General features: G+C 37.0%; 1 protein-coding gene across 1 annotated transcript in view; it reads left to right on the forward strand.

Moving 5' to 3' along the window:
- The window catches only part of NISCH (nischarin), a 44441-nt gene that overhangs the window by 10972 nt on the left and 7341 nt on the right, over nt 1-26128 (forward strand). The window contains exons 5-17 of the mRNA XM_015815851.1: nt 3479-3642; nt 5090-5185; nt 7568-7663; nt 8148-8297; nt 8627-8695; nt 11858-12043; nt 12662-12790; nt 15607-15720; nt 16921-17029; nt 20952-21070; nt 23029-23078; nt 23417-24730; nt 25253-25427. Coding sequence (XP_015671337.1) covers nt 3479-3642; nt 5090-5185; nt 7568-7663; nt 8148-8297; nt 8627-8695; nt 11858-12043; nt 12662-12790; nt 15607-15720; nt 16921-17029; nt 20952-21070; nt 23029-23078; nt 23417-24730; nt 25253-25427 — 2771 coding nt within the window. The remainder of the gene's footprint in view (nt 1-3478; nt 3643-5089; nt 5186-7567; nt 7664-8147; nt 8298-8626; nt 8696-11857; nt 12044-12661; nt 12791-15606; nt 15721-16920; nt 17030-20951; nt 21071-23028; nt 23079-23416; nt 24731-25252; nt 25428-26128) is intronic.

A 26128-nucleotide genomic window follows, 5' to 3' on the forward strand; every position in this document is an offset into this window, starting at 1 on the left:
TTCTTTAAAAACCTTATTTATTACAGTGTACAGCAAAGAGGATAATGAATCCCACCAAACTATGTGATATTTATCTGTGGATAGATTCTAAAGTACTATATTGTTGAAAATGTTGAGGGATGCTCATTCATAATAGTACAGCATGCAATGCATCTTCAATTACAGTAGTGGCCAAAATTGTGGAAACCTTTTGGGAAAAGTGTATTTTTGAGGTTTGATGGCTAATAACACCACTTTTTGGAGGGAGTAGTACCATAAAATTATATATCAATGGAAAGATAATTTAATCAAGAATGTAATATAACATAGTTTGTTCAATTATCTGTACTGTATTCTATGAAAAGTTATAGCCAAATAACCAGAAAAAGGAAGCACAACTTGCTTAGGTTGATATCAGGTAGCTTTCCTTCATCTGATTGTAGCCAATGAGCATGAGTGCTTAGAGAGCCAATCAGGTGTAATCTTGTTTTCACAATGAGCCAATCAGATCACAGTAGGATTCAGTTATTGATGTCATGTATTGAAGCTGAGAGGAGGTCATTTGTCAGTGTGTTATGTGATCGCTATCACATTGGTTGGTTTTTTTCCCCTTTCATTTAGTGAGCTTGTAAAATGTAATAAAATTAAAGTAATGGTGCAAAGAGTTGACTGGTTGCCCAGAAAGCGATGTAAAATAGTATTATTAAGTGAACAAGGCTACAGTTATAAAGAAATTAGAAGAAAAATTGGTGGAAACTTAACCAAAGATGGCATTTCTATTGTGCACTTTTTCCAAAAGGTTTCCACAATTTTGGCCACTATTATATGTTGGTTAGAGTCATAGGAAATTTCTTCTCTTTGTGATATTTAAAAAGGATTATTGAAGCTTATCTAAAATTGTTTCCTTTTGTTTGATGGTCAAATAATTATATTTTATTTTTTTAATTTATTTGTATCCCACCTCTTACAAACAACTCAAGGCGGTGAACATATCCAACACACCTTCCTCCTCCTATTTTCCTCACAACAACAACCCTGTGAGGTGGGCTGGGCTGAGAGAGTGTGACTGGCCCATAGTCACCCAGCTGGCTTTCATGGCTAAGGTGTGATATATACATGATAGATACACAAATAGGCATAAGCATTACATTAAATGTATTATGTTTGTATGTCATGGCAAGTATAACTGAACTATACACCCTGAAACTTCAGTTTACTTCCCTGAACAATTTCTCTTTAACAAGAGAGTTCAGACTTAGATCAGGCATACTCAACTTGGAAAGAAGGAAGGACCACAACTTTAGAAATTGTTGTGGGCTACAAAAAATAATAATAACTGGGATGCTGTTTAACAGCTAGCGATGTGGGGGCTAGTGCAGGAGCGAGTAGTGTTGGTGAGGACTTAGAGGCACTTGGCACCTTGTCTTCCAGGGCAGAGGTGACTGCAAAAAGCTAGGCGGTGGTGATCGATCCTGGCGGAAGTGGTGTTTGGCAATAGTGATGTTAAGCTTTCAAAAAATACTAGCAGACTAGAGATGGTTGCTTAGCGGGCTGCATGCTGTCCCAAAGGTATTTTTTCAGGAGGCAACTAGACTTTCTTCTTTTTCTTTGAATATGTTTCACTTCTCATCCAAGAAGCTTCTTCAGCTCTGACTGGATGGTGGGGAATGGAAAGATTTATATTCCTGGCAGACAGCCGGTCATTTGCAGTCCTTGAGGCCACTTGGGGTTTTTCTATGTCCTCAGGGTCACCCAGAGTAGTGCAAATGGGTGTGGAGCCTTCTTGGAACTGCTGAAAGGACTGAGTTGTGGAGCTGTGCTTTCTGCAGGATGTTTTCTGCCCTGTGTCTCTTCACTGTTGAAGACAGGCGCAGGTTGTTGGGGATGAGTCTGTGTTGTCTGCCTCTCAAACTGAAGCGCAAATGGTTCCTGTAGTCTGCACTTTTTCTGGAAATCCCTTCATACACCCATTTGAAGGGTGTTCATCCCAAAGTGCATAGCTAAATGTCTGTGGAGATTCTCAATCATCTAGGTCATGTTGAATCTAGGGCTGCACGCTGTGCAGGTCTGGCTTAGATTTTGTTGCAATTGGAATTGAAATTAGCCTGGAGTTGCCCTGGCTTAGAAATGGCAATTGGTTCATTTATTTTTCAAATTTTGTCTTGTTATTCCTTTTAAGTATTTAATTGGTAACATTATTATTCAGCCCATTTTTTTCCTTCTCCCATTTTTTTTAAGTATTACAAGTAGTCGTTGACTTACTATGGGCAATTGGAATTGGAATTTCTTTGCTAAGAGGTGCAATCATAAAGTGCAACCACATCACTTAGTGACAGCAACCCCTGTAGTCCTGGTTGTTGTTGTTAACTAAATCCCACGGTCATTAGGTGAGGCAACTTCCTGCCAAATTCCACAATCAAGATCACTGGGAAAGCTGGCAGGAAGTTGCAAGTCCCGGGCCAGAAAACAGGTAAATGGCCCCTGCTGGATGGGCAGTGAGTGAGGCGTGGCAAGAGTGGAAGAAGATACAAGGGAGTGTGCGAATGGCGGGGTCAGGGAGGGTACATGTGAGTCAGGAAGGGTGCAGAGGGTATACAAGAGGCACCAGTTGAGGCGCATAAAGGTTGGGGAGGAAGCAGCACATATTAGGCAGGTGCAAGGGGATGTGCAAGTGGTGCAGTATGAGTTTGGAAGGGTGTGCGAGAGGGGCCGCTCAGGGAGGGTATGCAGAGTTCCAAGGAGGTGCGTGAGAGGAGTGAGTTGGAAAGTGTCAGCCCTTCCCCGCTAACCAGGCAGAAAACACAACAAGGTGGACTAATTGTAAGGCTACATTAATAACTGCTTGATCCATTAGAGCCAATCCTTCTTAAGTTTCTTTCTCTGACCATTAAGCCACTGACTAGAGGCTTTTGTGTCTCTTGTCTGGTTGTTTCCTAGGCAATATCTTTTCCCCTTGTTTCCCAAGATCATCCACACATTCCATTACAGGAAGAGTGCAAGAGTGTGTGTGAAGAGGCTGCATGAGGGGAAGGGAATGCGTGAACAGCCAGCGCATCATGAATGCAGATGGGCTGGAGAAGGGTGCCTGGGTGGGGAAGACTTACATTGACTTTCTGGGGAAGCCAGTAGGAAAGACTACAAATGTTGGTCATTTGATTGTACGGCACCGCAACAGATTGTAAGAGCATGCTAATTGCTGAGCATCCAAATCCGATCACATGACTGTGGGGTATTGGGACAGCCAGAACTCCAAGAACTGATCATAATCACTATTTGTTTGGTGCCGTTGTAACTTTGAACAGTCATTGAATGAATGCTTGTAGATTAAATATACTCGTATACTTGTACTTTCTGGATACCACACAAGATAGAATGTCCTTCGAAACAGAAAAGATTGTATATCCTTGTTTCAAATTTCAACCACTATAACCATATCATATCTCTTTTACAATATTATTTTCTAGGTATTATTTCTAAATATATACATTTTGTTTTCTAGGAGAGCAATTACTTATGGCTGGTGAGGTCTTTAATATTAAACCTTTGCAGCTTTATGCTGTTACTCAACAGCTGCGTCAGGGGAAACCAACATGTGCAAATGGTGATGCCAGAACTGATCTTGGTCACATTCTGGATTTCACATGCAGACTCAAATATTTAAAGGTAACAGACTCTAATGCAAATATTTCAGCTGCTCATTTAGGTTGTCTGTAGAGACTATGCTTTATAGCAGACATGTCAAACTCGCAAGTCACGTGACGTCGCGCAACGTGTCGGGACGGTTTTGCCATTGCCGGCAATGGGGTGGGCGCAGCTCCTGGATGATGTGTCCGGCCCGCGGGCCGGCAGTTTGACACCCCTGCTTTATAGGAAGTGTTTTTTGTCTTGGTAGAAGATAGTGAAAGAAAGTAGCACTGTTGAGGTTTTCTGTTAAGATGGATGGTTAAGGCCCTCTGCATATTTAAATTAGCAATTCAGATCTTTCTTATTTTAAAGACTAATATGTATCTTATTGTAAGTTAAAAGTCATATGTTCCCAGTAGCATTGGAATTGAACAAAGAGCAAGAATGCCAAAGAAATAGATGATAATCCAGATATTTGTCTAGACTGTCATATGAAGATGGAGATAATTCCATGAAGACAGAGATAATTGCCTCTAAGGTAGATTCTTGAAAAATACATTAAGCTTTAAAAGCTGTGTTGAGAAAATTTCTTTAAATTAGAACAGTGAGATTAAAATACTTTAGTATGTTTTTAGTAAGATCTTTATATGCTGTTATGCTAATTATTTCCTTAAGTTCCTTTTTTTGCTTCAGTACTACTTCCATCTGAATAAGTATCAGTTCTGGTTATAGAATTGTATCTCACTACAACATTTTTTCATATCCTGTTTTTCCAAAGTTACACTTATTTTCTTTGAATAAGCCTATAGTGTTTTTGATCTTATATTTATCAGATGATAAGAAATACAATAGTACTGTACCATGCACTTGTGTTGATATTTATAAATTTACTCAGTGCTTCAATGAAGTTAAAAATTCATTCAGATATTCCCCCATTTAAATGTTAATACTTGAGCAAGCAAATGGGTGCATGCTTGAAATCTCTCACTATGCCAGAGATAATTTGATGTGAAGTTGTCCTTCACTATGTTAGCAGTATTTGAATCTTTGTTTAATTGCCAAAATAATGAATAGTTCAATAAGGACTTCTTAATTGATACTATTTATTGTTATCTATAAGCCTCAGCATTTTCAGAACATTTTTAAAGATTTAAAAGGTTAATACAGTGGAAAGTATGTTAAAATCAGATCCCAAAAAAGAAGTTTAAATCCTTATATTTTTATTATTTTGTAAGAAAGAACAAGATTGTGGACTTACCTTCTAATGTGCACAGTGCCTTGATAATGAGCAATGTGGCAGGGTCAATATTTTACTAAATTTAGTTATATAAATATTAAAATTTTGCAGTATAGTATTTATAAAACTCTGGAATATAATTTGACAAGATACTCAGTATTCTAAACAAAAACCATATCTGCGCATTCTGTTTATTATTCTGTAAATCATATGTACATATACATATAGTAATATGTATTTTTTCCCCAGATAACTGGCACAGGTGGACCTGTTGGAAGCAGTAATATTCAGGAACATCTTTTGCCTTTTGACCTATCAATATTTAAATCTCTTCATCAGATTCAGGTAAAAAGAGCTTTGTTTGTGGAGTACTTTTTGGAAATTGCTCTCGTGTACTCTAAAGGTTTTGTATTCTTCTGGACTGATTGGCACCTTGGGTCTTGTAGTGGTTCTGATCCTTCTATCCAGAAAGTCATGCTGAGGGACACTTGTTTAAAAGAAATTGTAAGGCTCCCCTAATCAATCAAAGTGACTATAAGCAACTTACATAAAATTTAACAGAACCTAACAAAAAGAATACAAAACTGCAGTACATAAATCAATAAGCAATAATAAAATGGCAATCCAAATAGAAATGACACTATCATGCAAGTGGGGGTTTAATAGTTACAACCCAAAGGCCTAGGGTAAAAAAAATCAGTTTTTGAAAGCTTAAAAGGCCACTGACCTTTAATGTCCAGAAATATTCTGCGTTGGGTCTGGGGTGGTAAATAATTACATGAAACTGCTGAGGAAACCCCTTCTGTTTTTGGAGTAGATTATTGCTCCTGAATACCAGTAAGCAGTCTGAATTTAATGACAAGCTGAGTAATGAGGAAGAAATTGAAGTTAAATCTAGGCAGATGGGCATTGAGGGATTGAGATTTAGCCTATTCTGGATGAGGTTGCGCTTTCCTTGAAAGAGGAGGGACACACCCTTGGAATGTACCCTGATCTTTAGCTGATAGTTGTGGGAAGGAAGGCATTTATAGCATTACTGCTAACTTGACTGTCGGGTTTGACAATAGCAGTTCACATATCATTTTATGTTTTGAGCATTGCAACACACTAGCAGGGCTAGGTCTGAAAAGAATCCAGAAATTCCATTGCAACAGCCTAGCTGCCAAATAATACTAGAGTGTGAATTGGCAGTTAGATGTTTTACTTATCAGAATTTAAGGATCTGGTGTTAAACATTTAAAGCCCTAAACAGCTTTGTGACTATTTGGAGGGGAATATTGTGAAACCTTCTGTTAGAAGCATTGAGGTCCCTGCCCTTTCAAAGGCCAGCACAACTCCAAGCCCCGTTCGTGTCCATGCCTGCATAGAAGGCATTTCCACAGGGTGACTACCAAAGTAGACTGCCTGGTGCAGGATTGCTTTTCTCTTGATAAAACTGGCCATTAAACTCTGTAGGGGGAGGCCCTGCTTTCAGAGGCATGGGAGAGCCTAAGCATGTATCATCCCTTTGCATGACTTATTTAGCATTTGGCATCCATTGTCTGTGCAAAAATATACTTCTCTAGTCAGGCCTTTGAACATCAATAGTTTGATTATTAGGTTTTCAGTTACTTGCGATTTTTGTTTTACTTTTTGCATTTTTAGGTTGACTTAAACTCTAAATTGTTTTGAGCGTATATTTTCAATGGAAAGATAATGTATAAATTATTTTTTTAAAAAACTGTTTAATCTAGTCACAGTTTTGCTGTTTTTAGTCCCTTTGGCGTTTCTCATCTTAATTTCCTGAGATTCTTGTAATTAGGGATGCCAGAAGCGGAGTATTGTGTGCATATTCTGTGGTTGCATTTTAGAACCCATCACATGGGTTCTAAGGTAGCATAGCATAACCCAGTGATGGCAAACCTTTTAGAGACTGAGTGCCCAAACTGCAACCCAAAACCCACTTATGCATCGTCGGTGCCGGGTGGGTGTGGCCCATTGGGTGGGCATGGCCCATTGGGTAGGCGTGGTTGCAGTGGTAACCGCAAACTGGGTGGGACTCAAAAGTTCAATCAATCAATTCCAACTTTGCAAGATCTTTTTTTTTCCCACAAAAAGTTGAAATTGACTGATTGATTGAACCTTTTTTTTTTGTACACCGGCGGCGGAGGCCTAAAGCAAAAAGGTTTTATAAAACCCAGCTGAAGGCCTAGGACTCGGGCGATGGCGCGCGTGCCCACAGAGAGGGCTCTGAGTGCCGCCTCTGGCACCCGTGCCATAGGTTCGCCACCACTGGCATAACCCATGCTAACTCCAAGTAGAAATCTGTTTATAGCAGGGAGTCTGTGGAGGCCATTTTGCCTGTTTCTCTTTATTCTTGAATCCCTGCGTAAAGCAACTCTTTGAGGGATCCCCCAAGCACTGAAACATTTTTCATAAAGGTTGTTTCATGTTTTTGTAAGGAGAAAGAGTTCTCCTGTTTATAGTTGTGCATGGCTATTTTCAGATTGCTGTATTAATTACACCTCCAGAAGCTGATTTCAGTATTAATCAATGTTGGGAACTATAATTGGCCTTCTTGACTTTTTTTGCATTTACAGTATTCTCCTGAAGAAAACTTTTTAATAAAATACTGCAAAAACTTTATTATTTTTTTTAATAAGCAAATAAGTAAAATTTCATGTGAAACAGTTTCATGTTTTCTTTTATTGCTGTTTCATTTTCTTTACTATTGCTTTTTCAAAATAGATAAATCACTGTGGTGCAAAACTTATTAATGGGCTGATATCTTCAAAGCACACTCTAGCAACACTAAGTGTACAATTCTCAGCAACATCCATGATGGTAAGATTCAAATGTGCTATTATGATTATAACTTGTTAAAAGCTGTATTTAAATCATAAAAATTATTCTTTTTTCATTCAGCAGCTCAGTTTTTGTATATTTGATGTTTTACTATATACATTTAAATAATATTCTTTCATCTCTATTGATATTACTGATTTTTTTTAGTAATTTTTTTATGGTATGTCTTATTTAGAATATTTAGCACTAAATTCTAAGAATACACAGATACACACATATGCACACATGTGCATATGTGTGTATCTATGCGTGTGTATTCTTAGAATTTAGTGTTAAACATTCTAAATAAGACATATCCATAAAATAAAGAGTATGTTTGCAAAGGATAGTAATCTTAATTTCTTATCCAGATTTTAAATTTGTTTAGAAGTTAACAATTTTTGTCAAATAATGACTTACTAATCAGAAATCTCTATTCTCTCCCCCTCATATTAATTTTTTTTTCAATTTGTGGTTTGATCAGGAGGTCCTAGTACCTGAGGCCTATGAATTTGACCAGTGGGAGCCAGAAGGCGCATCTTCAAATCCTGTGACAGCAGTTATTCCAACTTGGAGAACATTAACAACTTTAGATATGAGTCATAATAGTATAGCTCAAATTGACAATTCAGTGGTAAGAGTTCATAACAAATATTTCAGAACAGTTTCATAAGAGACAGAGAAGATATCTCTTCTGCTCATAGTGATATAATCAGTACTTTTAATACTTGTTCTAGCTTGCAGAAGACTTGATAATTACATTGAATGTTACAGAATGGTGATAGCTTTTAACTGTAAAGAAGTCCACTCTTGTACAAAATCTCTTGAAATTTCTTCCTGGGCTATTGCTTGAAAAAAATAGTTCTAAAATTCTTAAGGGTTCACATTATTAGGGATTAATTGTTTTGGATCAAGATTGATAACTTCTAATTGGACTGAAGGCTTACTATTTTTTTATTTTAGAAATTAATGCCGAAGATTGAATTTCTGGATTTAAGCCACAATGATGTACCACTAGTGGAAAATTTACAGGTTTGCTTATAATCTGTCTTAATGATGTTGTTTGTGTTTTTTGTTTTTTTAATCTAGCTGGTTGTTCCTTGCTTTTATTTCTCATAACAATGCCTATTTTCTAGGACTTCCAGATTGTTGTCATATTTTCAGGGAAACATGGTATCAGGGTGTTCAGCCTGGCCAGGTGCCCCATCCCCCCTGGCACGAGCACAAGAGGCAACAAGTGTGTGGGGGCCAATGGTGTCTGGCAGCAGCCACAGCCAACTGGTCTCTTGGCTGGCATACTTGGGCTGTGCAGCCCATGTAGCGCAGGTGAGTTGATTACCTGTCCAAGCAGCAGGCGGAGGCAGACGTGCAGGGGGGAGGCAGGCGATCCCAACACATTGCACGGTTACTTGGCTCGCAGGAAGCTCACACGGCGGCACCGGCAGCAGGTGGAGGCAGAGGCACGGGGAGGAGGCAGATGATCCCGATGCACCACACGGCCGCTTGACCTGGCATGGCTGCCGGCAAGCCGAGAGACAGTGGGACGGAGTGGGCAGCATGTCGGGATTGCCTGCCTCCCCCATACCTCTGCCTCCGCCTGCTGCTAGTGCCGCCATGCGAGCCTCCCATGAGCTAGGCGGTTGCACAGTGCGTCTGAATTGCCTGCCTCCTCCCCTCCCGTTTCTCTGCCTCTTGTCTGCTGCTGGTGCCATTGCGCAAACCTCCCGTGAGCCAGGTGGCTACGCAGCATGTCCAGATCTCCTGCCTCCCCTCTGTACCTCTGCTTGAGGGCTGGCCTGGTGGTTGCACAACACTACTGCCAGACACCGTCAACCCCCGTGCGCTCGCCACCTCCTGTGCTGGCCATGCCCACCCCCCAGCTTATTTTTGGGATAGGGCTTATATTAGGCACGTGCTAAAAAATTAGGCTAGAGCTTATTTTCTGGGTGGGTCTTATTTTCAGGAAAACACGGTAGTATAACATATCCTTTGCCAATAGCATGCATTCTCTTAATTTTTTTCCATTTCAACTCTTTGAGATTACTATTTTTAATGCATGCAATCCCTTAAGCAATATTAGATGGTAATTTGAGCCGGATTGCCTGTCCTCTGCTTTAGTAATACAGTGATACCTTGATTCTCATCGTTAATTGGTTCCAGGAAGTGCAATGAGTACCAAAAATGATGAGTACCAATTTATTCTCATAAGGAATAATGTAATTAGTCACAAGGCAGCTGACATTGACAAGTTCTAGTTTGTGCATGTGCATTGGGTACCAAAAAATTGTGAGTACCGGGACAAAATTTTCACGTCAAAATGCATTGAGTACCAAATTCAATGCGTTTCAAAGCAGTTGACTCCCAAGGTACCACTGTATGCTGCACTTCAGATAGCAATAGCACTTAGACTTATATACCACTCCATAGTGCTTTACAGCACTCTCTGCGTGGTTTGCAATGTCAGCATATTGTCACCAACACTAATTGAAAAAGTAATTTGATTATGAAGTGCAGCCTATCCCATGTCTGTTAGCTCTTGGGAGGTTTTCAGCCTATCCCATGTCTATTAATTCAGCATGGGAAGTCTTCAGCATCGTTTTTAAAGTATTGCTGATGGTTCAGCAGACTTTTGACTATATTGTGTATAGTTCAGGGAATATAAAATAAATGTTACATTCACCATTCTTGGAGTTTCTATTTGGTAGTTTTTGTAGAAATGTTTATTCTTCATATAAGACGTGTAATGACTACAGTCAATTTTTTCCCTCCATTCTTCTATTTTTACTCTCTCTGTTCCATTAATCTGTTCTGGAGGATTCTTTATACCAGGGGTAGTCAACCTTGGCTCTTTTATGACTCGTGGACTTAGCTAAGCTGGCTCAGGAATTCTGGGAGTTGAAGTCCACGAGTCATAAAAGAGCCAAGGTTGACTACCCCTGCTTTATACCCTTGAAGCATATTAAAGTGATACTTTGGAGCAAGAACTAGAATTACATTTTCCAATAACTGATCTGCCAGGGGAAGACCAAATTGGATATGACCTAAAGTAGGGAAACCAGTGTTTAGGAGGGATTGCGGCCACAATTAGGCTTCAAAATAACTGGATAAAGGGGATATCATGTGATGCTGTAATGTTACCAAAAGGTAGTGCTATTTTTAGGCTGACTTTGGGTAGAAAAAGAGTGAGAAGCCTCTGGGAAGCAAAATATTCTTTTCTCCACGCCCTTAGCTTGCTTTCACAACTCTCCTAAAATAGTTTAAAATTATGTCACCTGCCAAATTATGTTAGGATGATCTGGGGATGCTGGTGAGTCACTTGAAGCATACATGATTCAGTGTGTCACTCCCAACCTAAAAGTAATTATTGGAATTCAGGACCAAAACTTCATCTGAGTTCAATTTAAGGATCTAATAGAGTTTCTCAAACTTGGTGACTTTAAGATCGGTGGGAGCTGAAGTCCAACATCTTAAAGTTGCCAAGGTTGAGAACACTGATCTACAGTAGTAGGATGACATGTTTTGTATTAGAAATGCTCAAGGGCTTAACTACTATGTGAAAATCACTATCTTGCAAAGCCTTAGTTAGTCAGTAAAATGTGTGGAACAGATATTAATACGGGATTTGTTGAGTTTAAATTATTTTTATTATATGTGGAAAGATGAAAATGGAAAACCCATTCTAAACAAACAAGTCTTACATAAGTGCTGTATTCATGTTTTGTTACATAAATAAATTGTTAACATTTAAGTCACTTTATGTCAGAGTGGGAAACTAAAAGAAAATTAAACATGCAGTCTGGTGTCAGCAGCTCAGATATCTCACCTGCGATTCCTATTGGTAAAATATTTGTTTAAACATAGAAATGGGGAGCTCTTCAGGTTATTCTCTAATTGATGGAAAATAAGTATCTTTCAAACTTCATAGTACCAGGTTTTTGCAATTGTGAAAGTTCACAATATACATTTTCAATATTGACTTATAAATCAATGACATGGAATTGAAAAGCACAGAAACTATATAGAAGAGAAACATAAAATAGAATGATGTGAACCTCTGGTGCATTTTGCATACCACATCTTTAAGCAATTAGCTGAGCTCATCCATTTTTTTCTGAATAAGGGGAATTGTTGTTGAATTAATACTTCAAAGTCTGTGTAATATATAGCATAACCTGTTTATGTATTCACTTGTAGCATCTCTACAATCTTATTCACCTGGATCTCTCCTACAATAAACTTTCAACGTTAGAAGGAATTCATACAAAAATTGGAAATATCAAAACACTGAATTTAGCAGGGAATCACCTGGATAGACTTTCCGGACTCAACAAACTCTATTCTTTAGTTAACCTGGATCTTAGTAACAATAAAGTGGATCAGGTACTGGGAGAATTATGTATTTGTTTACTCAGAACTCGTCATGCCATACTCGGTGTGTCTAGGATTCCAAGCTTCAATCTGCTAAGGGAATAATTACACTTCAGCTAATATTCTTAGTTAATTACGCTTTCAATTAATATTCTTAGAAGTCTGTTTGAAATGTACTTGTTAGAATCGGCTTCTATTGCATCATTTTTATCTGGTTTCTGGTTTAGAATGCTACCTTTTTGGCTTCTCTTTTTAAAAAGGAAATGTTTTAACTCTTATATATAGCAGAAATATTTTTTTTTCATTAAGCCTTTGCTTAAAATCTCATAGAGCAATTGGTCTCCTTTTCAACCATTCTTCTAGTTTACCTAGATACTCATGGTAATAAATTTATATTTGGAGACTTATTGGGGGAGGAATGGAGCAAGCAGTTTTTTTCTACCCTAGATATGGGTTTATTAACTTCAGAAGAGAGGGCTTAATGCATACTTCCTAGAGCCATCACATTAAAGAAAGAAATATATCAAATATGGCAGAAGGAAATCAGTAAAAAATGTAGATTTCAGTTGTAATATCAAAATATTTGACCATGTTTATGGATGCTTGAAATAGATGCCTCTATTGTTTCAGATTGATGAAATAAGGAATATAGGAGGCCTTCCATGCTTGGAAAAGCTTATGTTATCCAACAATCCTTTGAGTATTATTCCTGATTATAGGACCAAAGTTCTAGCTCAGTTTGGTGACAGAGCCTCAGAGGTAAATCTTCAAAGACTGGTTCATCTTCTAACTTTTGACTTGAATATGATGTATGATGTATAAACATCATTGCCTGGGAGCAGCAATGTAATTCATAAAATGAGAGGGTTTACAGTGTTTGAGAAATGTCTTAGGCTTGTGGCATCACACATAATTTTTTCTGAATCTGTGTAATGAAGCTTGTATATGCAAACTGTTCCTTTGACAGTTTGAACTAGATTATGTAGCCATAGTTGAATTTAGACATCCACTTGGAAAGATTTATTTTTTTTCCTTTTACTACAGTGCATATTTTCAGCCATCTAATAAATAATACAGCTGTTCATCTGTGTTAAACAATTAGAAATATTTGTATCTAGTAATTGTGTTTTATTTTAAATTATTATTCCCAAATATTTAAAAAGATCCAGACAATAAATGCCATTTACATATTTCTATTTTCAAAAACAAAAAAAATCACAGAAGCCTAATCAATAGGCAATATGTTAGATCTACTCAAATTACTTTCTATCCAGTAAACTTGCTATGTTGTTGCACAGACTATGAACTTAGGTAAAGAGCTTTTGTAATTCCTAACGAGACCCAAAGTAGCATCTGCATAAAATGACAACTTGTGTTGAATTCTAGATAACCTTTATATTTTGAATGTCTCTATTTTATCTGATAAAACAAGCCAGAGGTTTTTAATCCAATATACTATAAGAGGACATGTTTGACAAGTTCCCTGTTGCATTGTAAATGAAAAATGAATTGTCAAAATCAATATTCTTCATGACTTGTACATACTTTGGGAGAGATGCCCATGCTAATTCTACTTAGATGTTTTATACAAATTGATAATTTAATGATTAAATTTCTGTGCCGTGATCACATTCCTAGGTCTACTTTCTAAACCGTGACTCCCATTTGTATTTTAACGGAAGGCTAACTTGTAGACATTCAGTTGAATATCTCTGCATATTTCTTGTCGATGTTGGAATGAAATGAGATTAAAAATATACTACTGTGAAAAACTGTTTCCAACCTTAAACATTTTGGCAAGTACAGGTAGTCCTTGACTTACAACAGTTCATTTAGTGACCATTCAAAGTTACAGCAGCACTGAAAAAAGTGACTTAGGACCTTTTCTCACACTTACGAACCTTGTAGCATCTCCATGGTCTCATGATCAAAATTAAAATGCATGGCAACTGGCATGTATTAATGATGGTTGCAATATCCAAGGTCACCTTTTGTGACCTTCTGACAAGAAAAATTAATGGGGAAACCAGATTCACTTAACAACCATGTTGTAAACTTAATGTCATGATTCCGATAGATGAAACCCATCAAAAGAACTTCGAGGCAAAATTCTTCCTTAAAGAACATTTATTCGGGAAACAAAATATAGGCACTACATAGTTGAACCCAGAAACTAAATTCCCTTCCCCCTGATACAAAGTAACAAAGTACAATTCCCACCCTCAATAAACTGTCATAAAACACATCCCCCAATTAGCTTCTCGGGCTTTCTCCTCAGCTCCTCAGCCCACCAAAACGTTATCAGCTCGTCCTTGAGTTCCCAGGCAGCATTATTATTATTATGGCTAATTGAGCTTACATCCAACCCCCACCCCCGCTGCACTTGATTTCTAAAAGTAAGAAAAGCATGTTAAAGGAGAAGAGAAAATGGCTGCATTTTCATCAGTTCTTAGAACAGGAACATCCAATGTTAGCAGCGTTGACACTTAACTGCAGTGATTCACTTAACAACTGTGGCAAAAAACGTAAAATGGGGCAAAATTCACTTAACAAATGTCTAATTTAGCAATATAAATTTTAGGATGTAACTCAATTGTGGATGTAAGTCAAAGATTACCTGTATTTGGTTTTTACTGTTTTAGGAATCACACTCTTAATTGGAAAATATAGCTAAATTTGTTTGGATATTCCTAAATAAGAAATTCAAACTTGAGTTTTTCTCACATGAAAAATAAACTCTCTTAAATGATTCTTACTTTAAAAAGTTGGGTGAAGAGTTTTTTTTAATGAAATATGGGCTGAAAATGGGGATAATCATAGGCCGACTTATTGTTAAATGTATCTTCAAGACTTTATAAGCTCCAAAAGGAATATAGCCTACCAAAAACTGATAAATGGCAATATACATTCAAATAAAACATTTGTTACATTCTAAATTTGGATCAGAGATACTGATGGCCTCAGTAATTACATTAATTTTAAGTATATTAAGCAAAGTTACTTTAAATGTTAAGAACTGAAGAATCTGACCAACAAATGTAGATAATTTACAAAAGATTTGGAAATAAAGAACACCCAATTCTTACGATCTGATGTTTTAATAAAAATATTTTACAATCTTAAGATGATACTAATATAGTAAAAATTCTGTTCTGGGTCTATTCTGTACCATCAAGGTTGTTAAAAGGAGCTGGTTATTTTTCTGCATGGTAAATATATAGGTATGGTTTGGTCATGATTTTCTGATTGAATTGTATTAATATGATTAAGATTTTGATTATAGAGTAAGATTTAAAGCTATTGTTAAATTATATGCCTAAAATTTTGAAATTTATGTTATTTATGAAGGTCTTTTGATCTCTGTCATGGCTGGGTTGTGACAAAAATAATTTGGGTTATTTATTTCCTTTTCCTTTTTGTACTTTATGAATCTTGTATCTTTTTTTTCTGTCAAAGCGTTAAACCTATTTTTAAAACAGGAAGACCTCCTTAATTTCTATTGCATTTTTTCTGGTTGATCTACTTCAATTTGTCTCTTTAGTTGAGGATTAATTTGGTTTCTTGATATCCTTCAGGTTTGTTTGGATAATACCACAACCACTGAAAAAGAACTTGACACTGTTGAAGTGTTGAAAGCTATACAAAAAGCAAAAGATGTAAAATACAAAATGAGTAATTCCGATAAGAAGGTGAGACATTATATGAATAGATGTATGATCACTTTAACTGTCATCTCCTCTAAAATATAACACTAAACCATGGGTAGGCAACCTTGGCTCTTTTATGACTCGTGGACTTCAACTCCCAGAATTCCTGAGCCAGCCATGCTGGCTCAGGAATTCTGGGAGTTGAAGTCCACGAGTCATAAAAGAGCCAAGGTTGCCTACCCCTGCACTAAACCATATTTACAATTTTTGAGGTTAGCCTCTTTCCCCAAAACTGAGATTTTATTAGCCTACCATACTCACAAGAAGAAATTAATTATCCTTTTATATGTCATTTGAACAAACCCTAAACTGTAATTAAGATTAGTCACATTTGTCCATGCTGGACTAGGTCACTAAACTATAAGAGAAAAATGAAATAAAAACTTCTGAGTTCCTCCCAGGCACAATAGAAGAGGCAGATGAGATATGAGACAACCAAGGTTTATTATTATATCAAACAGTAATTTAACTTTATGTAATAGTATTAATAAATGCTTGTTTGTTTATTAAATTGATGTGCCACCCATCTCATCAGTTTTAAAAAAAAATTATAACATAATAGAGGTAGTGCTTGCTCCGTTGGGAGCAGCAAATCCATTGCTGAGCGATGCAGTCATTAAGCAAGACATCATGTGACAGCAACAGACTTACAATATCGCTTCCTATTTTGTTGCTAAATGATTCATTGTGCCTTTAAGTAAGGAATCACATGACTGACTTGCAATTTTACTGCCAGCTTTTCCATTGACTGTTGGAAGCTGATTGTGAAACATGCCAGTGATGATTACATGACAGTAGGATGCTGCAACAATCATAAACACCCACCCACCTAAATCTTGATCACAAGACTGGGGATGCTGTCATGCTTGTAAGTGTGAGGACCGATCACAAAGTTAGCGCCATTGTAACTTTGAATAGTTGCTAAACAGGGCAATCGTTAAGTGAAAACTACCTGTATTAAATCACTCCAAAGCACTCTATATCCATGGCAATAGCAATAGCACTTAGACTTATGTACTTCCCCATATTGCTTTATAGCACTGTCTGGGTGGTTTACAATGGCAGGATACTGCCCCCAACAATGTCCATACATTATTATTTGCTTGTATGTCAGTTCTTCTTGATAGGGTGACTTTGTAACCTTTCTTCATAGCCCTTCTGGGTTTTTTTTTCCCTTCTCAGATCCCTGAAGATTCCAAGCTTTCTGCTACCAGTTCAAAATCAAACTGCTCTTCTCTTTCTGTTCATCCTTCCTCTCCTTCTCTGCCACGTCCTGTCAGCTCCAGTCAAGGTAATCATGTATGTATCATGCTGCTAGGCTGGGCCTCTTGGTTCTGCCTTTGTAGGCTGCATTGATATACATGAATTTAACCATATAGAAATAGGATTTGGCAACCACAGTAGAAAAAACATTTCTATGCCAATTTTGTAGCTTTCAGTGCTAATAATATTTAATATATATATAAACAGTAGGACAAACGAACAGTTATTTTACTATGGAAGTTTTAATTTGTTAATATAAACTGCTATTGCTAGCTGCCTGGAATCTGAGCAGATTATAGTGATATACAAGTCAAACAAATATGTTGCTGTGTTCATTTTTATACATTTTTATTTATCTGCATAAAATGGGAAAGAATCAGAGCCCTTGCTCTTCTCATTTTGATTTTTTGCTTCCTTTATTTTACTATTTAGCTATATAGCTACATTACAATTCTTCAAAGTGTATTGCCAGAGTTATAAATTTAAATTTATAAATTTAAGACTGTGAAGTACCTTGAAACAGTAGCTACAGAAAAGAAGCTAAATGAACTGTATTAAATAAACTAAAGTGGTGATATTTGCGTAGCTGTTTGCCAAACATTTAAAATGGGGTTACTGCATATGTGACATCCACAAATTAAATGTGGATTTCTGGACTAATAGTGCCACTAAGGATGGAACTTGGGGTCAAAGCTGAGACTCTGAGTATGATAGTCTTCAGTGATTAATTAGTAAATAGAAATAATGGAGGAAGTGACAAAGAGGCCCAGTGTCGACTACTGAGCTAACATGGAGCAAATCAAGGCCCAGTGAGATTAATGTTGTTTGCTGAAGCATTCTTTATTTTTCTTCTTATTTGAAACAAAATTATAATTAGAGAACATCTGTAGGGCAGTATTCTCAGTAACATATATGGCTATCTCTAAAGCATTCTCTGCTTTCCCACTCCCCACCCCACCTCACAAAATACTTTAGCTAACTGCAACAGTATTATCTATTACTCTATTTGTACAACGAGTATTACTAGCAGATAAAATATTTGCAAATTGGAATTATCCAGGATCTTTTTGGGGAAAGTATATGAGGTTGCATTTCATCTGCCAAATCCCAAGCTTTTTTCAATAATAATTTGTTTCAGTAGGGTAGCATTGTTATGATAGTACTCTACTGATCCCAAAATATAAGGCTGACTACTATTCCTTGCTATTTCATAGTTTCAGTTTTTGCTTTCTGTAAGCTACCAATAAGATGTCATTTCTCCCAAAGCTCATATGCTTTTCCAAATGTCAGAATGACCAAAATTTAGTAGTATGTTAATGAACGCATGGATATACATTTCTAAGACTATATATTCTTGGAGACTATGAACTATGGTACTATGTACCCAGGCAGTGTATGAGGGTGAAGGCTTGTTCTCCGAGCTTGTGGGTTGGTTTCCGAATTTTTTGTTACCAGGCTGGATAACATCTTCAGCAGAGTTTAGGGAATGTCTGTGTTAGGTTAATAACCTAAATGCCGCTGAAGGTGTTACTTACCCTAGTAACGAAACGTTCGGAAACCAACCCACAAGCTTGGAGAACGAACCTTCACCCTCGTCCTACACCCAAGCTACAGATATTCGCCACTATTGCAAACCATGCACTGTATGTCTGGGTTTCTGATTTCTGACTTCTCTAATCTGGATTAGAAGCTTTGAAAACTGCTGATTTGTTGGGATAAATTATTTAAAAAAGCACTGAGATAGGGGCCGTTCAATTCTGTTTTATTTCATAAATGACGACAAGAATGTTTTTAACGACACCATCTGTTTCCCCAAATATTAATCATATCAGTTGTCACTGACTTATTTTTTTTAAAAAAATGATCCTAGATTTAAATATTTTTACAGGAAACAGAAAATAGTACAAAAAATAAGTTAACTTCCTGTTATCTTCAGTTTTTGCAAGAATAGATTCTTCTTCTTTTTAGATTATTATCTAAAAAGATTATTATTCTTTTTAATCAATATCTCTGTGGAATAGATTATAGCAGAGGTCCCCAACCCCTGGTCCATGGACCGGTACTGGGCCGCAGCATGCCAGCAGCCGGTCCGCACAAACAAGCAAAGCCCCATTCACGGGATGCAGGCAGCCCACAAAACCATGCACCTTCCGGTCCACAGAAAAACCTTTCTCCACAGAACCGGTCCCTGATGCCCAAAAGGTTGAGGACCTCTGGACTATAGTATATAAATAATACAGTATGTAATACAATAATAATACAATACATTTTCAACTTCTTAAAATTTGATTGTGTATTTTTGTTTTGTATTAATAAAGAGACAGATATACAAACTGTACAAACTTCCTATTAATAATTGAAATGCTAACATATTCATACATAAATTCTTACATATATATCTTTTTAGAATAAGAGATAACAGATTATATTTGTATTAATATATTTATATGTTTGCGCTGCAGTCCTAAACATATTAGGAATATACTCTCCTAAACAAAGATACTATATTCCTAATTAATAGCCACAGAATTATGCTGCTGCTGTTGGAAGATCTCAGTTCATGGGCAGCAAGAATATTGTAAAGGAATACAGTAAAAATATCAATGCTGTATTCTTATTATGCTGCATTTTTACAGAGCCTGGGAGGATCTCTTTTGTGCTAGTAGATACATTAACGTATTGCATGTTTTATATTCTATTACTATGTTGTGAGCCACCCAGAGTTATTGTATATAAGATGGGTAGCCATATAGGTCTTTTAAATAAATACATATTCTGCATAGAGGCTGAATCTTCTCTGGATAAAGCCTAACATAGTGGGGATGTCAACTCTACAACAAACCTGGCTACAGCCATTTTCTTCGTTCTAAGTTGCCACAAGATTGGGTGGGGGATGGAGGATTTCTACTAGTCTAAACATTTTACTGTCCCTTGGGAACCAAGGTAATTTCTGTCAGTCAGATAGGTGCTGGAGCATTTAGTTAGAAAGCCCGCCAAACTCTTCTATTGGGGAACGTAGCCAGTTGCATAGCACTGGGGTGGGAAGTTTAACTTTGTAATATTGTTGCTCTCTGAAGGAAACTTGGTTTCAAGCCTCGGAGTTCTGATTTGTTTGGTCTTGTCTATCGGAACCTTGACATTGGACCTGTGATCCACAGGATCTTAAGTCTCTTGTTTCTTACAAAATTTCCCTAGGAAAAAAAAATGCAATCTCAAAGCTGGTATAATGAATTATTTCTCATTAAAGGCAATAAGCATGTTTTAAAAAGGTGAGATACTGCCCTGTCATCTTGGCCAATAGCTATGGTTTAAAAAGTTACACTTTCTCCAGCACAGTCTTCCCTCCTTTCTCATCATTTATGCAAGCTCTTGTAGGAGTATTTTGACAGTATCTTGTGCATGCTGTGAAGTGTACGTACTTCTGCCATGAACGGTTTCCACTTTGCTTCTCCAGTCAACTCGATAATGGGAACGAGAGGTCAGCAAATTAGATGCCTCCCTCATTTGACAGTGCATTAGAGGACATTCTTCAAATGACTGAGTATGGAATAATACATGCTTCCACACTTCACATATTCCAAATTATATGAAAGACTTTCAAATATAAGTTGCTTAAATTGTTTCAGAGGAGGGTGTAAATTTATATTTACATATTTGTTGTACAAATAAAGTAGTTTGGGTGGAGAAAATAGATTGTTTACAGGGTAAATTAAGTTGGGATGTTAACTCTGCTGCAAAGTGCATATTATCTGTTTGACAGCATTTTCCACAGCCTTTACCGTTGGAGCAACTTAAAATATAGGATGAATCAAAAAGTACATTTATAAATAAAATATGCCATTGTTAATAAGTAAACATGCTTCTGTGAAATAGAACATAGTTTGGTATATTTTCTGTGTGTGTATGAATGTATGTATTTGTTTAACATTAACACTGCTTCTGTTTTGTAGAAATAACATACAAGAAAACAGCCCTAGTCAGCAGTTTCTCATCAAGTAGTTTGACTCCTGAAAGCCATACAGTTACCCAAAGATGCCCTGAAACACCAGATTCGTGTAGTGCAAGTCAGGTAATGGCATGTTCAGTTGAAAGTTACTTTTAAGTTACTTTTAAGATGGGTTTAAGTTTCTTGAACTGGTTTTCCTTAGTCTTGCCAAACTAAAGATCAATGAAAGGATTCTGTAAAATAACTTCTAGGTAGAGGAGATAATTTTCTTTATAGAGCATAGACTTTCTATATATTGAATTTGTGACCATTTTGTATCATGGTTAAAAATACAGATAGTCTTCATTTAGAGCACAGTTGGGACCGGCAACTCAGTTGTGAAACAAAGCAGTTGCTATGTAAAACAGCAACTGTGCTTATAATAATTATTCATAAAATTTCTATGCTGCCTGACTCCCGACAATTCTGGGTGACTTATAATTATGAAAGCATTTAAAACAGTAGGAAAATACGTACACACAGCACAAGACAGAAGAATAATGACAGCAAAGATAATAAACTTGGAAGGGAACAGAAAGATCAGTTATTTTCTCCAAAGGTCTAAGAGAAGAGCTACCCTTCAAAAGAGCTGCCTGTATTGGAAATATGACATGAGGATCCTGTACTGCATGCATCTCCTTAAAATGCTGAACCAAAGAGCCAAACCCATGTGTAAATACCTCCTAAACATCCAAAATAATTCATTGTAGCAAATACTGACTCTCCTAGTAATAATGATTAATAAGTAATGCTTATTAATCATTTTAGTAAAAAGTTAAAAGGATGATAAAAGAACTATATCTGACACCATTAACCATCATCAAGCAATTTCATATAATTATTTTGTGAATAGGACCACACAGTGAGGGAAAAAATTATTTTATCCCCTGGTAATTTTGTTTGCCCTCTGACAAAGAAATGATCAGTCTATAATTTTAATGGTAGGTGTATTTTAACAGTGAGAGACAGAATAATAACAAAAATATCCAGAAAAACGCATTTTAAAAAAGTTATAAATTGATTTGCATTTTAATGAGTGAAATAAGTATTTGATCCCCTATCAACCAGCAAAATTTCTGGTGTCTTTTATACAGATAAACGAGCTGAGTTTAAGACCACTCTCTTAAATGGAGTGTTCCTAATCTCAGCTCATTACCTGTATAAAAGACACCTGTCCACAGAAGCAATCAATCAACCAGATTCCAAACTCTCCACCATGACCAAGACCAAAGAGCTGTCCAAGGATGTCAGGGACAAGATTGTAGACCTAGACAAGGCTGGAATGGGGTAGAAGACTATCACCAAGCAGCTTGGTGAGAAGGTGACAACAGTTGGTGCGATTATTCGCAAATGGAACAAACAGAAAATAACTTCAATCTCCCTCAGTCTGGGGCTCCATGCAAGATCTCACCTCGTAGAGTTTCAATGATCATGAGAACGGTGAGGAATCAGCCCAGAACTACACGGGAGGATCTTGTCAATGATCTCAAGGCAGCAACAAAAGAGTGGCTCAAGAAGAAGCACATTAAGGTCCTGGAGTGGTCTAGCCAGTCTCCAGACCTTAATCCCATAGAAAATCTGTGGAGAGAGCTGAACGTTTGAGTTGCCAAACAGCCTCGTAACCTTAATGACTTGGAGAGGATCTGCAAAGAGTAGTGGGACAAAATCCCTCCTGAGATGTGTGCAAACCTGGTGGCCAACTACAAGAAACATCTGACCTCTGTGATTGCCAACAAGGGTTTTGCCACCAAACGCTAAGACGTGTTTTGCAAAGGGGTCAAATACTTATTTCACTCATTCAAATTTATAACTTTTTTGAAATGCGGTTTTCTGGATTTTTGTTGTTGTTATACTGTCTCTCGCTGTTAACATAAACCTATCATGATCGTTTCTTTGTCACTGAGCAAACATACAAAATCAGCAGGAGATCAAATAATTTTTTCCCTCACTGTATATATTATTCAATGAGTTATGCATACGTTTATTCAAAAATGCATTGTATCATATTTAGCCTTTTCTCTCCCCCCACCTTTTCTTTGAAGGTACCTGCTCCAGATTTGGACCTTTCTGATGAAAGCACACATCGCATGTGGTGAGACTGCAGTTTCAGTTTGATATTCTCTTCTATCTGATGAACTCAGACATAGTATAAAAATGCTTTTTGCTGCCTGATCCTTTGAAGAATAAAAAACAAAAGCAAAAACTTCATGGAATATCTGCCTGAGGCGTAGCTTTTGCATTACTATAGAAACCTGGGCAAATAGAGATCCATAAGGCTTCTGGGTTAATGCGCTTTATGCTTGCAGTTGCATTAGATCTATGCCATATGGTTCAGTTGTTGAGAAAGTTTTTGAAACTTAAGTCAATATTTTAAATTAGGTTACTATAGTTTGCTCCTTTCTGTCTGTCTGTCTTTCTTTCTTTTTAAAGCTTGGGATATCCAGAAGAAGGACCCGATTCCTTGCCTGATCCTCTTAATACTGTTACTCTGCCTTTCACTTGTATGTCATACGCTACCACAAATCAGGACTTTGTGCAACATCTCTCTACCTTGATTGCAGAGGCCGTGGGACATGTGCCCCTCTTTTCAGTGGAAACTCAGAACACGGGAGATCTTTTGAGTGATTCCAGAGTTACAGAAACTGAAGATGGCTACTTTGAAATGGGACTTCATGAAGGATATCAGATCTCTAAAGTGGCTCCCACTTCAAGTGGTGTGCAGACGACCCAAGCAAAACAGGATACTATAATCAAAATCCTCTGGAGTTTTTGCATTCAGGTTCATAAAGGACTCAGGCAGTTTGCTTCCTGTTTTGTTTTGGCTAGTAATGTGATGGCTGTATTTGAAATTGTTCAAGATTCCAAAGGAAATTGCCAGCATATACTTTCTGCTTTGAAAGTTGTACTTTGCTTTCCATACTCTGACCTCAGTGAATTTGGTTTTTTAATACCAGAAATATGTTTGATGCTCAACGTAAACAATGGCGATACCTGCTTGTTTGTTGTGTCAGACACTCAGAATCTGCAAGATTTCTATTCCTGTTTACACCAGTTTCGCGTTCAGCACTATAAGCCTGCTTTAGCTGGTTCTGTACTGTATTGTGGCAAAGCTAATTTGCAAGAGTTTGTCTACCAGCTGATGGGGTTTTATCATATTTCATCTGAGAACACAGAGATAAAAGGTTGTTTCCCAGTTTATCTCTTCTGTCATAATAAGGCTGATGGTCAAAAGGAACTATGTTTGCCAGAACTGGGCAATGATGACCAAACCTGTTCCAAGCATTGTGGTTGTTCTGCATTTTACTCTGCGATTCATAAATCAGCTGGAGAGAGCCATTGTATGCTGCACCCTTGTTGGATATTTCTCACACCTCACCACCTTCATATAGTTAAAGTTGATTTTAATATACTGCCAGGTAAATTCATGGATTCGGAAAATGCCAGGAACATTTTCAAACTGAACAGAATTCCACTGGCTTCTGTTCTTTTGCATCCCACGTGTTTTTCAGTTCAGCAAGAAGGTTCATTTTCAGATGGATATGTCCTGGAATTGATAATTGGCTACAGATTTGTCACAGCAATATTTGTCCTACCTCACGAGAAATTCCATTTTCTGAGAATATATAGTTTTCTGAGGACACTTTTGCAAGATGTCAAGACCATAATTATTTTCAAAGATGCCAATCATGTAGAATCGGTCAGAAACTCTTCTACGGACTGTTTAAGGCATGGCCCAACTACAAGGTAGGTATATGCATTTTTAAATTAACTATTTAAAACCTGAGAGTCAGTCAAATGTACTAGTTAAAGGTACTGGACTGGAAACCACAAAACTCTGAATTTTAGTCCTGCCTTATGTTCAAAGCCAACTGAGTGGCTTTGGGCCATTTATTCTCTTTCAGCCCTCAGAATAGGACAATAGCTTAACAACAAAATTGTTGCCAGGAGTCAAGCCTGACTTGAAGGTATAAGTATATTCAAAACAAAGGAATAATGAGAGTTATTTGAGTCAAAACAGTAGGTAGGATATATATTTTGAACAATGATTCGTGACTTATATTAAGTTGTCAAATATTTAAAAATAGTTTTGGTAAAGAGTTCTAATATCTATAAAGTTTATAAAAATTGTTCTATGCAAAATAAACTGATAGTTTGAAAGCCATGCTATTCTATGAAAGAGTAATAAGATGGAATGCTTATAATGCATCAATACTTGGATTTTATTTTTGTTTCTCTCTGATAATATGCATTAATCTGTTTTTCCAGCTTTTGCAAGCCTCGTTTGCCATTCTCATCTTTGTACCCATCTGAATTTCTGATGCAAAGAATTACCGATGAGAACCAGATACCTATGCACCTTTCAGTCTCTCCATCTCTTCAATATGTAGCTGGGCTAAAAGAAAAACACATTATGGATTTTTTCCATAACAGCATTGCTGAGGTATTAGTACACAAAAATAAGAGATTCCAGAAGAGAAGCTGTGCTAGTCTGTTTTAATGGCATTTGAAGATCAGCAAAATGCCCAGGGGCATCCTGAAGAATCACACATTTACTGAGGCATTAATGTTTGTAGGAGAATGGGTTCAAGATATTTTTTTTTCTTCTTTTCATCCAGTTGTAGCGTTTGTTGGGACGGTACAGATGGGAATACAGTGTTAATATTGCTATTATTGCCACTTTATAAGTGCAGTGAAGTAGATTTCTTTAATATAATAGTAAGAGCAGGCTAAGCTGCAACCCCTGAAAATTAGTGTTTGATAAGTGTAAGTATATATATATATATATATGTATACACAGAAAGTTTTTCAGACAGACCGGTCTGATTGATTGCACCTTGGCATTTTTTGACTGCTATACTGCAGTTCTATTTTTTTTTAATAATCATTTTTACCTTGCAGCCCCCCATACTAGGGGCATTAAGTAGGCTCAAGTCGCTACTGCGATATATTACAAATTCAGATTTCTTTTTTTTCTCAGCAAAAAGAAATCTGAATATATATATAATCTGCATTTTTTAAAAAGATAAAGCATTCTGTACTTAAATGCATAAAATAATAGGGACGCAATTGGGTCATTGATGCAATACCAGAAATATCAAGATGCTTCCCTGAATTGAAAGAGTTAACACACAAATGATGACA

The sequence above is a fragment of the Protobothrops mucrosquamatus genome, unplaced genomic scaffold (genome assembly GCF_001527695.2).
Source record: "Protobothrops mucrosquamatus isolate PMUCROS unplaced genomic scaffold, P.Mucros_1.0 scaffold380, whole genome shotgun sequence".
NCBI lineage: Eukaryota > Metazoa > Chordata > Lepidosauria > Squamata > Viperidae > Protobothrops > Protobothrops mucrosquamatus.